The following is a 14,049-nucleotide window of genomic DNA, read 5'->3' as shown; positions in this document are numbered from 1 at the left end:
TATATATATTTATATACATATATATACATATGTATATATATATGTGTATGTATATGTATATATATATATATATGTATATATATATATATATATGTATATATATATATATATATATATATGTATATGTATATATACAATGTATATACATATACATATATACATATATATATATATATGTATATGTATATACATTGTATATATACATATACATATATATATATATATATATATACATACATACATATATATATATATATATGTATATAAACATATACGTAACCCTTTTGTGAAAGATTTTAAAAAATATTAGCATTATATAAGATGACTGGAACATGATTGCCAAAGACGAGATCGCACATAAAAAAAAGAACTCAACTATAGAAGATGTATAATTTGTGACATTACAAAACTGTAATGGTCTATATGTTACGAGGGATTGACGGCATTGCATTTCCGGCGGATTTCGCCGGCGGGGTTGGTGCCGGTCATGACGCCGATGTCACCCATTTTAATGACGGAGATGACGAAGGCCGGGAAGAAGGCGTCGGGGTTGGTATAGGTCCGAGCCATGGCGGCCGACGGAGGGTCTTCGGCTATCTCCTGATCCAGCTGCAGAACTCCGTTGCCGTCCAGAATCTCACGGTAATAGCTGCAGTCGAATACTGTCGGAGTGGCCTGGTCCAGACTTACAGATGGATCCGCGTTCGACTCCGTGCTGAAGGGGTTCGGACACACATCCGTCAGTTTCTTCAGCAGCTTCCCACTCATCGCCGGATCCGGCATTCCGGTACCGTGATAATTGTAGATCCTATCGTTGAAGAAGCCGCACAGCGCCTCTCCAACAGTGTGCGCACCTGCAGCACGAACAATGAGTGCCGGAACAGACGGATTTTTTTTTTTTGAAAAACAAAGCTACGACAAAATTTCGTCAACGGAATCCGGCCCACTTTGGGCTTGTGTTGACATGAGATTGTTCGACAGACTTATAGAACTGCGGACACTTGAAGCGGAATCTGCTAATATTTTACATCGACAGGATTTTCGTCCGTCCAGTTCCGGAAGCACGTGTATGGATTATGACGGACGTCGAAGGTAATACAGGTCGACGGACTACGCCGAAAGTTGCAGTGCCGTAGGAACTCGATCCGTCGTAGTCCGACGAGATGCAGCGTGAAAAGATATTAGAATCGTTCGACGGACTACGAAGGATAGAAAGTTCCGTCGACGGCACGAATCGACGGACGTAGACGACGGGATCATACAGTGTCGAACTTATATGTGTTACTGTGAAATGTTGCGACGAAGGCTTACCCAGCAGCGTGACCATGTCTTCGTGGGTGAGGCCTTTCTCGATGAACGCTTCCGCCGCTTGCTCTATCGGAAACGAAGGCCCCGGCAGATTGAGCGCCTCCTCCTTCAACGAAACCTTTCCGTCCAACCTTCCGGTATCCACTGCATAACTAGGCCCCCCTGCCTGCACTCACAGTATTAATGATGAGTAGCAAAACCTTGCATTTGTGATTCAGTCAATTAATCAATACATGCTAATTATTCAATCGAACTTTCAAGCTTAAGTATCACTCAACCAATTTGTTTAAATTTGGCATCATTATGGTGTTTGAACCTACTTTGGAGTATAATATTACTTTATACTGTATGACCCATAATCAAAATGATTGAAAGATTAGTGTTAGCTTCATAGAGCCCTACTTTCTCTAAGCGTAGAAGGGTGACTAGTGTGTCAAATAGTGCTAGTTTTATAAAGGCCTACTTTTAAAAAAAATAAAAAATCAATTGATGAGAGAAGGGGGTGTTCACATGTATCCAACATTCAACAAGAATACAAGAAACGCCTAAGACTTAGGACCTGGTGCAAAAATTTAACTTGTTGATTGAATTTGTGCACTCGAATCTCTCTTCATACAATCTACACACATGTACTAAAACATATGGGGTCGTTTTTACCAATTATATCAGTGCCACAATGAAGAAAAAGGTAAAGTGTTGGGGCCTTGAAGCACTAATATATGTGCTTAAATAGACCCAGTTTTTATGCAAGGCTAAATTTCCAACTAGTAATTAGTTTTCAGGCAGTAGAAGTAGACAAACTACTAGGAATTATCTCGTGGTTGTGAGATGAACACATAGGATTTTGAAGTGTTTAGCTCACAATTAGTTGACATTTAAGGGGGCATGGAAATGGATCTATAATCACTCCTAGGGGAACATTGATATCTGCACTAACGAAATACCAAATGCACAAACATATCGTAATTCTTTTACAATCGGGTTCCATCAAGGTTCAAACTTTGCACCCCACCAATAAAGGGAATCACTATAACCAGTACACCCATCACAAATCTGAGGATATTTGTAAAGGGGCTTTGTTGTATTACCCCTACCAAGGCTAGCACACACATGTTTGTGTACATGAGAACTGAGGGGCAATTATCTAGCATTAAACAGGTGAAGTGCTAAGCACAATTTACCTAAGTGCATAAGGTGCTAGATTCGAATCCTATTGTTTGCAAAATAGCCTTACCTTAGTATGCTAATCTCTTGACATAGTAGTAGAGGGTTGAAATTTACAGGCCCACCCTAGACTTCAATTTAAAGTCCAAAAGAAACCTTGACCTTCATTTAAACACTTTGAAGCCCACTCTTTAGTGAAACAAATTTTAGATGGCCTTCTTTAGAATCCTAATTTGATGAGGTGGCCTTTGCATGAAGTTCAAAATGGCTCAGAAGTTCTATATACCCTTTAAATTCTAGCACTAGTACCATTGTATGGAAACATTTTCCATATAGCATCCTAGAGTATGCAAGGGGACCTTGGCGCTTTGGAAATTCGATGACTATTGGAGGGTCTCTAGCTCCTTTACTTCAGAGGGATCGTTTTGAACTAAGCCTAAAATGATCCCTACTACATTTATCCTTAGCCCCCCCCCCCCCCCCCCCAATGTTGTCAAATGGCAACATCACCATTGATTATATGTTAGCCATGTTTGGAGTCTAGACCTTGTGAAAGACCCTAGTACAAGGAGGAAGAGAGGGAGCAAAGGGATAAAAAATTTGTTGGTCATGTCGATAGACACGGTTAAAGGCTCCCTAAGCATATATAATCTAAGGTAAGAGAACTTTCTTTTCTTTATTTCTCTTTTCCTTTAATTTTTTGAAAAAGGAAATCCTTGTGTGTGTGTGTGTGTGTGTGTTGGCCGGGGGGTGGGGATGGATATTTACAACATATAGTAATTGGGTGCACAACTTTAAGCGTGCAAATCTTGACTCACAAATTGAGACGTTCAAATTTCCTATTGTGACAAAACGCTACCGGGAGGCCTAGTGGGGCCTTCTTGGACCTTTACACGAAAGTCTAAACCTTAGATTGACATGGATATGCACTTTTAAATTAGTGTATTAGACTAATAAGGTTCAAGCTTAATACAAGATGAGGCTAGTGTATGGGACCAAATAAATAATTGCAATCTTAGTGCAAATTAATAGTCTTAAACGTAATTGATCATGAAGCATGAGGCTAGATTAATTGCAATCTTAGCAATAGTCTTAAATGTAAATATATTGATCATGAAGCATGAGGCTAGATCAGTGGTAAGATAATGGGCAATATTATTATGAGCTAAGTAAGGTTAAGCAATGTGGTAATTACCAAGGCCACGCAGTCTCGAACGGCCAGCACTAGGATGTCTGCACAGGAGACCACACCGGGGCACAGCGTTTCCAAGGCTTCTTTCACTCCATCGATCAGGTCAAAGCCTCTTAATGTCAAATTTGGCCCTGCATCTTTCTCTGTCTCATTGCCTCCTGTCACCTGATCTAGCATTATTGACGCCTCCACCCCCTGCCCAATTGGAAATAAAATTAAAATGGAAACTGGGGAATTAACACCCATTATTGTTTACATGAAATTAAGTCTATATTAATCCACCAATGGCTATTGTAGCACTTGAATTTTAAACAATGTAATCACTGATACAAGAGGGGTGAATATATCAGTGATTAAATAATTTAATCCACCCCTCTTGTACATACTACAAATTTCCTTCATTTGTGCAATTGAAAAAATTGGCAATTATGCTCTAATTACCCACTGATATAGAGGTCTCAAATGGGCCATTATGCTCTAGTTACCCATTGATGTACAGGTCTCAAATGGGCCATTATGCTCTAGTTACCCATTGATGTACAGGTCTCAAATGCTCAAATCGGCAATTGTGCTCTAATTACCCATTGATATAGAGGTCTCAGGTCACTCATTAACGTATAATTGCAAGAAATGAGCCAACCCATCAAACGGTTAGAGAGAATACTCCAAATTAATTGCAAGAAATCGTCGGCATTGGTAGTAAGAATTTAATGACTTTTATTTACTGCAAAGAAAACGTAAAAAGATCGAAATGCTCTCACACACACACATATACAGTACTCTCTCTCTCTCTCTCTCTCTCTCTCACACACACACACACTCTCTCTCTCTCTCTCTCTCTCTCTCTCTCACACACACGCACGCACACGCACACGCACGCACGAACCCACGCGCGCGCACACACACACAGAGTGATCAGACGTTTACCCTCACAAAAGAGTCGTGAAACAGCATACGAAGCAGCGCTGCAGTTATGGTTTTGTCTTGAAGAAATCTTTGTCCGACCAGTTTCTGAACAATTGCTTCTGCCTGTGGGCAGCTTGTGTTGTAGAATCCTACCATGGTCCCATCAGCAGAAGCAGCTTGCATTGTGTAGTCGAGATCAATCATGATCATTAAGGTGGCCGTAATTAGCACAAACTTAACCCAGAGCATGATCAGGCTCCTCATGTTGTTAAAACTGCAGCAACTAATACAGATATATTGCAACCTTAGTGCTATTTAAGGCTGGTTTATATGGAAGATTAAGGTGATCAACCAGAATACCACTAGATCAGTGTCCGAGTATAATGTGTTTTGGAAGGTGGGGAAAATGATGCATTAAATTTCCAATCCCACTACACCACCCACAGCTGTTCACAACAAGGAAGAATGGAAGAATAAAGCCCCTTGCACCGCTCAATCCACTACAACAAATCTACGACCATTTGGGTTATTGCTGGCCAACACAATAACTCCACCAATCATAGTAACAATAATCATTTTAATTATATATATATATATATATATAAAATCTGCCCCTCCAAAGTGCTGGCCAGCAGTACACAAAGACTCTCTCTACGCTCAAAGAAATAATGTTTCATGTGAATATATTTAAAATATGGCCTATATATAACTATGGCAATTTGCATTCTATATATATATGTGTGTGTGCTGAGAAGAGCTTAGACCAAGCACAAATATTAAAATTTGTAATAAAAATTAATGGGCTCTTGTTTCTTGGTAGAATATATGAAGGTGATTATATGTTGGGAAGGAGAACACAAATATATATAATATAACAGGAGGCTCTTCACCCATGCTTAATTATGATAATTGAATATATACACATGTCTTTCACTGAGCCCACAGTTCTTGTCTCACAACGTGGGTGTCATTGGGTCCTATGATACATTGACGCTAGCTGATTTTGGCACAGTATACACAGGTTGTAGTTGAGGTCACCAGCCCATGGGCGGTTGCTTTTAAAATGGACTGTGGCTCTGCTGAATCATCCAAATTACCTATGCTCCCCCGCCCCAACACCAACACACACACGTCTCTCACACTCTCTCTCTCTCTCTCTCTCTCTCTCTCTCTCTCACACACACACACACACACACATATATCAAGTATATCATTGAACGTGCAGGTGCTCAACTTGTAGTCAGTTGAAGGAGCAGCTTTCTCTTGGGAAAAGGGGTACTTTGAAGTTTGAATGCCAGAACTTTTGCAGTAGAACAGTGGAATCTACCCACACACGCACGTCTCTCTCTCTCTCTCTCTCTCACTCACACACACGTCTCTCTCTCTCACTCACTCTCTCTCTCACACACAGGAGGGGAGAGAGGAAGAAGAATAAGAAGAAGAGGAGATCTCTCTCTCTCACACAGGGGGAGAGTGAGTAAGAGAGAGGAAAAAGAATAAGAAGAAGAGGAGAGAGAGAGAGAGAGAGAGAGAGAGAGAGAGAGAGAAAGAGAAAGAGAGAACAAGAAGAAGAGAAGAGAGAGAGGAGCACATTTTGAATATATATATATATATATACGCACTATAGGATACACATATTTACATTTGATATACATACTTATTATGTTTGTTAACACACACTCACACACATGAACGTTGTTGTCACCACCGATGGCTTGCCTCTCCACCCAATGACCCCAATAGTACTCCTCTTTTTTTTTTTTCCCCCCCCACCAACTAAACCAACAAGCATGTAGGTACCACTTTCTTTTGGTGAATGTTAGTGGGCCAAGTTTCCACTATCAAATTCTCTCTTGAGGTATGGCTAAGGGGTGATTTTTAGCTAACCATTTGAGGCTTAAATGCTAACTTTCTTGTATATCAAGTTCTTCTACATCACAAGAGTGTTCAGGAAAGGTATGCCTCAGCTTAACCTTCCGCCAATTAAAATTTCAAAATGGCCAATTGAAAACATTCATAAAAGGAATTGAATCGGCTTTTAAAAAATACAATAATAGTGTAAAGTATAGCTTCTTTCTTCATGTTTCTTGCTTGGTGAAAAATGAAGAGGAAGTTTGCTTAAGAAAAGGTTTCCCAAATGCTGCATTATGCCCTTCTCGTAAACCAAGTTGAAAAGCTTACATTTCATCTTGTCTGGATATAATGTAGTAGATATCAATCATTACATGGCAAAATCCCTATTAATGTTATTAAGCATTGTTCATAATTAATAGGATGCAATGGCACAAGTGTGTCTTCACCACATGAATTAACTCCTAGTTGCACAAACTAGTACTCATAAATTATAAATTCAATGGATTCTTTCAGAAGTGAATAAAAAATGAAAGGCCCCACTTGAGCCACATGTCATCATGGCAAAGCATGAAAATATTTGTTCACTGATATGCCATTTTACCTTGATAGAGGAAAAGGTTTGGTGTCTTTTCATCAAGAACATGAAGTGAAGTGTTCAGTGGTACACAATTTCAGTTCACCTTGCACAAGTTGCATGGAAGTGATGGTTCAATCTCTATCAAAACAACCCTTAGGGTAGGGTAGAGAATTATGGATTAAGAAGGGTTATCACTTTATTCCTATATGCTCAATGTAGTCTCATTATTTAAAAAAAGCTATATCAAGGTAAAGTGCATCCTCATATGTTGCATTTCCATATACTCTACAATGTATGGGAGCTTAACATGAAAAGATAAAGAATTCATTTATTTGAGAGGTTTTCTATCTAAAATTTCCAATAAACATTATAGATATATCATGGGTATGGTGAATGACTGTATTATTATGCATACTAAGCATACCTCTTTAATAATGTATACTAAGCATGCATTGTAGACTAATCAAGGGTAGGGTGAATGACTATATTATTATGTACACTAAGCATACCTTTTTAATAATTGAGAAGCATAAAGTATGCATTCATTTTTGAGAGCTGAAATGTAGATAGATCATGGGTAGGGTGAATGACTATATTATTATGTATGCTAAGCATACCTTTTTAATAATTGAGAGGCATAAATAAAGATACAAAAGGGTGATTATAAGAAGCAAAAAAACCATGAAAATATTTTTAATAATTGAGAGGCATAAATAAAGATTAAAAAAAGCTGATTGTAAGAAGAAGAAAAAACCATGAAAACCATATAAATAAATAGTGATTGCTCTATCTTGCCATTTTACAATGTACCATTTTATTCTATGGTGAAAATTCTACTCTCTTGTGTTGGAGAGGAAAGATTTTTATAAGTAAATAAATTTTCTCATTAAGATAATAAAACAAGTCAATCATCACCAAAATCACAAGTTTTAAGGAGGCATTTGATTTCCTTTTTATAAAACAAATGTCATGTGATGCCCAACACCACATATGCTACCACTCCTCCATCCATTCCTCTACCCACTTATTCTTACCTCCACTAGCATATTTTTCCCTCCACAAGATAGAGAGATAAATATATGGATGGTAAATAGATGCATGGGCTCTCTCTCTCTCTCTCTCTCTCTCTCTCTCTCTCTCTCTCTCTCTCTCTCTCCGGGTTTTGAGTGGTCTCCCAAAGGTCCTCCTAAGAAAAAAAAAGGGGCTATACTTTTAGTTGGAAAGTAAAAACTTTCATATCGACTATAAACTAGTATGACTAAACTTTGTTGATATTTTTTAGCATACCATTAATTTCTATTTGGAGAGAATATTAAACACTTAACACCGTGATTGTTTAAATGGAACTTTGAACAAGGGAGATTTTACTTAGAATATGAATTCCAATGCACAACTGGCCCCATTAATTTTTGACATTAGGTGTTCATTAGAAAACTTCTCAAGGTGATTTGACCATTTTTAAAGATCATGGATGCATCTACATCTAGGGCCTTCTCTTAGTAGACCTCCCTAAAAATAATCTTCATGTCCCACTACAACAGATTCACCTAGTGCATCAATGGAGGTTTTTGAGGTTTCTAAGGGAGTTAGTTAAAATTTTGATAAAAAGTTTCATGCTTCTATAAGGGAGTTAGGTAAAATTTTGATAAAAAGCTTCAAGCTTCTAAAGGAGTTAGTTGAAAGTTTGATAAAAAGTTTAAGCCCTAAAATAAGCCATAAAAATCTACATATAAGGTATCATAATGCCTACTTAGGCCTTTTAAGGCTAAAGACCTAAACATCATTATTTTGAAATGTTTTGAGTTTTTCTTGACTCACATTTTTGCTCCCACCTATTTTGGTACAACACTCATGCCTCTTCTCCCCCCTTAAACCCACCTTGAATCTTCTCCTCCTTTTTGCCTCTCCTTTCCCACCCTTGATTTATAAGGAAGCAATTGTGATAGCAAGATTTTCTTCTCCCCTTTATTTTTCTCTATTTTCTACTCTTCTTTTTTATAAATTTTCTTTTTTTTATTTGTATTATCTTGTCTAGGGCTTTTCCTCAACTTTATGCTTGTGTTTCAAAGAAGACTTTATGTTTCTGTTATCTTGTCTAGGGATCCTCCTCAACTTTATGCTTGTGGTTTAAAGAAGACTCCTCCTCAAGTGTATTTTTCCACAAAATCTCTATAGTTTCTACGTATTTCCTTTTCTCTTTGTTCTTGTTTTTTCTTCTCCTCCTCTCCTGTCTTGTGCATAAATGTTGCTTATAGTCCTTGCGCATAAATGTTTCTCTTGTTTTTTCTTCTCCTCCTCCCCTCTTTTGTGCATAAATGCTGCTCTTGTTTTTTTCTTCTCCTCCTCTCATTAATGTTGCTTATAGGTCTAGAGTTTAGTATTTATAGATAAAAAAGAGTTTTACCTTTTATTTTTATTTTCTAAATTTCTCATTTTTAATGTGTCTTTTATGTACATGTTACCTTGATTTTGTATCCCTGCTTATAGGTATTCTCTTCTTCTACCTTTTCCTCTGTTATTATTCCCTCTCCTTCTCTCTTTTGCAAGAAAATACCTCTTTATTTTAAAAATTTCAATGTCCTTTTTTAAATTTTCACATGATGGTAGAAGAAAGAGAAAAAAAAACTTCTCCTTTTATTGTTTCTCTTACTTCAAATGCATGTGAAGTAGAAAAAATATAAGAAGAAGAAGAAGCGTTATTCTTCTCATTCATCTTCTTCTCCTCATTCGTAAGAAGTAGAAGAAGAGTTATTCTTCTCATTCATCTTCTTCTCCTCATTCGTAAGAAGTAGAAGAAGAGTTATTCCTCTCATTCATCTTCTTCTCCTCATTCCTTTATGAAGTAGAAGAAGTATTGGAAGAAGAAAAGGCTCTTCCTGTGCCTTCTTCTTCTAATACTACTAGGTGGATGTAAGGTAAAGGTAGTCACTTTTGTTCACTCTCAAGGAAAATAGGACATCGATGTAAGAAGCAAAACTCATAGGTGGGGTATCTCAATCGAGATATGAACATCATTAACAGCTTGACATGTGTCCCCAAGTAGATAGCCCAATATCTTGATCAAGATACAAAGGCCACTGGGATCCATGTCAATGCCATAAGGGATATCAATCGACATATGCATAGTTGTACATTCAACATTCATGAACACTGATGCCATCTCGATCGTCCACATATCTCAAACGAGATATGGGAATGTGACCTCAACTTTTGACATATCTTGATTGAAATACTCTGATGCGATCTTAGTCGTTCATATATCTCGATCGAGATACTGAGATGTGATCTTAGCCGTAAGCTTATCTCGATCAGGATATGAGGTTCTAATTAGAGCATTCCATGTATCTTGATCGAGATACTCTTAACAAATCTAAGTTACTCATTTTACCAACCCTAAAACCATGCATACATTGGGGTCATTCCTTTTGCAAACCCTAAAAGTTATGCCACGTGATCTTCAATGAGATTATAAAAGCCCTAAGTTTTTTTCCCCTCATTATTTTACATCGTTTTCACTATTTTACTCTCTCTTCCTTTGTGTTGTCTCTTGGATTGAAGTGCAATTGAATGGACCAACAATAATGGTGTTTTAGAGCTTCATTAGAGCTTCATTAGTGCTAGATTAGTATTTTCTTAGCACTAGTCATTGGACCTTTCACATTAGCCTTTCACATTGACCTATTTGTGTTAGGCTTAGAGTCTAGCATGGAGTCACACGATGAAAGATCCCTGTCCCCCTCCGCGCAACGAATTCCGGGGTGCTAGCAACGGAAGTAGCACTTCTTGCACAGGAGGGTAGAACCTCTCACTTGGGGCCACAGATATCCGGACAAGAGACTAATCTCTCAATTCTTCCAAAAATCAAACCCCAAAAAACTTCCCTCGCCCAACAGACAGGCGATTCCTCCAAGATATTTTATTCTAACGTAGTCAAGGTCGTCACCAACCAAACTGATCTGACCAAACCCGTAAGTCTCAAGTACGAGTCTTGCACTTGGATCATAGAGTCCAATGCTTTTTTCCTCATCAAGAGGCATAGCCGTTGATTCTTTTCAATAGAACAAGGGTTATCCGAGATTTACTTCGTAAGTTAACAGAATTGAGTCTCATTTTAGGGATCCATCAGTCCAGCCTAACCCCATCCAAATCCCATGGGTTAGCCAACCGCCCAACCACTCTAGTGATAGGATCTATTTAGAAATTTGGTTATGTTTTGCCCCGGGTAGTACGAGGGAAAAGAGTTCCCACGCCCCCTAGTCGGCGCGTCAAGCGAACTTCAAGATAGTCACACCAATTACACACCCAATATGAAATTGCCTGTTTCACAGATTCAATTGTCTTTTAACAATCTTTTAATGAAACCATAGTATCACTGATTATAATCCTCCAAAATATCCAGCTTGAATTCTAATTTCTAATCATTCCTTCATCGGTGTACCTATGACATCATTGGTAACTAGAATGCTCACCACCTGTTCACTCAGGGGCCTTTTCAATAGTTTCTAGCTCATAGTATCCGGCAATATAATCATATAAGAAAATCCAGATGGACTCTCCGTTGCAGATCAGCAAGATCAACCAACAGATCCATATAAAAGAGCCATGGACTCATCGGTTGAGGACCAACAAGGACAATCAACCAGATCCATGCCCAAGTTTAGAAAACAACTCTAACACCTTGTTCCATTTTTCTTCCCCGACGCACGCGTGGGTATCTTTGGCGACCCAGAGTCCGAGCACCATATGGTTAGCACCCTCTAGGCTCCTTTTCTCGCAGGTCACCTAGCGCTTCACTCATAGGCCGCCTCCTTGGTCCCTCATCCACCATAGTGGAAGCTCACCGTTTAAATTGAACTGAGGCTGGTCAAGACCTCGACCGACCTTGCTATGCGAGACGTCTTCCATTGACTCTCCATCAGCTGTTGCAACTTTATCACTTAGGTATACCCACGACCTCATTCACAAGATGATCAAAATGCTTCCCCAGTATTCTTGACATAAAATAGTAAAAAGAGGTTTCATAAATACAGTTTCTAATAATGAACTCTCATCTTTCCACATTGTTCCACATCATTTCTCGTTATTCCACATTCTTTTACATCAATTCACATTGCTTATTCCACATCTAGTAATATGTATTCTCGTCGTCCTTTATCCATTCTCATCCAATCACATCATATTACATCTCATCACATCTATCCTCATCACATCACATCATAACATATCCACATTGCATCTCATCCATTTATATCACATCACATCCATCTACATTCATTCAGATCCACATCACATCCACATATCATCACATCACGTTCACATCTATTTACATTACTTCACATCTATTCACATCTACCCAAGTCCACATCACATCACATCTCATCTATCCACATCATATCTCATCCATTCATATCTAACCAGATCCACATCACATCACATCCATTCACATCAGAGGAAAATTTAAGGGATAATAGAAATATGGTTATTTTAATATAATATTAGCATGGTATAGCTTAAATATGAAAATACAAAGGAATGAGGGCCTTTTTATAGGTGAAAGAGGCCACTAACCAAGTCCAACTGGGTTCTAGAATTTTCCAGGTTCAGTTTGACTCAATTTGGACAAGATTTAGACCAATTTGGCTCCCTTTTTTATTTGGTTTGATCCAAGAGAGAGGAGAGATAAAAAATATCACAATTTTTTTGAGTTAAAAATCCTTTCACACATGTGAAAGAGGCACCAACCTCAATAGTCCCCCTTTCCTTACCAAGGTGTCAAAAATGCATCATTATTCCAAAATATCTCATTTATATCTCATACTTTTTAACTAATAAACCTTGTACTCAGTCAACTCTTCATCTTATGTGAGCATTTACTCATTTTTGGGTATTTTCTTTCATTCTTTGGATTTATCTCATCCCAACACTTGGATTAATCCAATTGGCCCATTCGAACCTTAATTGGACCATAATCTAAATTTTTTTGAAAATGTAGATCCTTAGGCTAAGGTACCTTATACCATTTTCAATTAATTCCTAATGCACATTGGAAGGTTCATTTTGAACTTCTGTTTCAGGGGAATCCATTTTAGACACTAGGAGGATTTTTTATATCCAAATATATCTCAGTTTTGGATTATCTCTCTCTAGATATTTTCTCTCTCTAGGCCAAAACAGGGTAAAACAAGATCTTTCTTTTATTCCAGAGAGGGGAATAATTGCAAGAACAGAAGGGGAGGTTCTTACACCTTTACACCTCAAAAGATGGAGGGAGAAATCTTACACACAAGGAGGGCCACTCTTCAATTATGGACATCATCATCGCCGCAGAGATAGACGATGAGTTAGCGGCTATCCATATAGGAATACTAGAGACGCGCCATCTACTTCACATATATCGTGTCAGACTTGGAGGTGATTCTCTCATCCCTTTGTTGGATTTATTCGAATTATTTGGCATTTGTGGATTTATTGGATATTTATTTTATGTGCAAGTGAGACTGATCACTTCTAACTTGTCACATATTTTGAGAATATATTGTGAATGTCAGTGGTAGGGTTAGTGTGCGGGATGTGCATGGATCCACTAGGCTTGCATCGACGGTAATTTATTAATGCATGGCATGGTGATTATTTATGATCGGCAATGGCAGTGATATTTTATATGCACATTAGTGTGCAACATTTTGATATACATTATTTTATTTCATGATTGAACCTTAGAGTGTTCACACTTTTGTATTCAGGTTTATACAAGCCCAAAGTGGAGATCCATATTTTTGGCTACATTATTTTTGGCTCTTTCTTTTTGTACAAGGAAATATATTTAAATACACCATGAAGAGGACATGAGCCACTCTCATGGTGGGGGAGATTTAACCCATCCTGATGTTGCATGCATATGCTTTCATCTATTTTGAGCTTTGAGTATTCCTTTCAAGTTTATTTTCATGGAGTGCCAACCATGAGCTTCGAGTATTGGTATCAGAGCAAAAGCCAGGGCTAGAGAGATTTGTTGCCATCGTGTCTTCCTGTCAGAGAAAAAAAGGTT

The 14,049-nt window shown here is 38.0% G+C and overlaps 1 protein-coding gene across 1 annotated transcript; it reads right to left on the bottom strand.

Moving 5' to 3' along the window:
• Positions 1-379: 379 nt before the first annotated feature.
• Positions 380-5,407, bottom strand: LOC147638094 (peroxidase 57-like). Its single transcript, XM_086794869.1, has 4 exons — positions 4,592-5,407; positions 3,668-3,859; positions 1,312-1,474; positions 380-854 (listed from the first exon to the last, which is right to left on the bottom strand). Exons 1-4 carry the CDS (start codon positions 4,832-4,834, stop codon positions 427-429), a joined length of 1,026 nt encoding a protein of 341 aa, XP_086650995.1. The 5' UTR covers positions 4,835-5,407; the 3' UTR covers positions 380-426.
• Between the last annotated feature and the right edge of the window lie 8,642 nt (positions 5,408-14,049).

Source organism: Cibotium barometz, chromosome 5 (assembly GCF_041138505.1).
Source record: "Cibotium barometz isolate CiBa-2024 chromosome 5, ASM4113850v1, whole genome shotgun sequence".
NCBI lineage: Eukaryota > Viridiplantae > Streptophyta > Polypodiopsida > Cyatheales > Cibotiaceae > Cibotium > Cibotium barometz.
The sequence above is the reverse complement of the archived record's forward strand: the minus strand, read 5'-3'. Positions and strand labels throughout refer to the sequence as shown.

Coding starts and splice junctions, on each gene's coding strand:
- LOC147638094 (XM_086794869.1), bottom strand. CDS start 4,834: ATGAGGAGCCTGATCATGCTCTGGGTTAAGTTTGTGCTAATTACGGCC. Junction 3,860..4,591: donor TTCACGACTCTTTTGTGAGG/GTAAACGTCTGA, acceptor CCAATTGGGCAG/GGGGTGGAGGCGTCAATAAT. Junction 1,475..3,667: donor TTCGAGACTGCGTGGCCTTG/GTAATTACCACA, acceptor CTGTGAGTGCAG/GCAGGGGGGCCTAGTTATGC.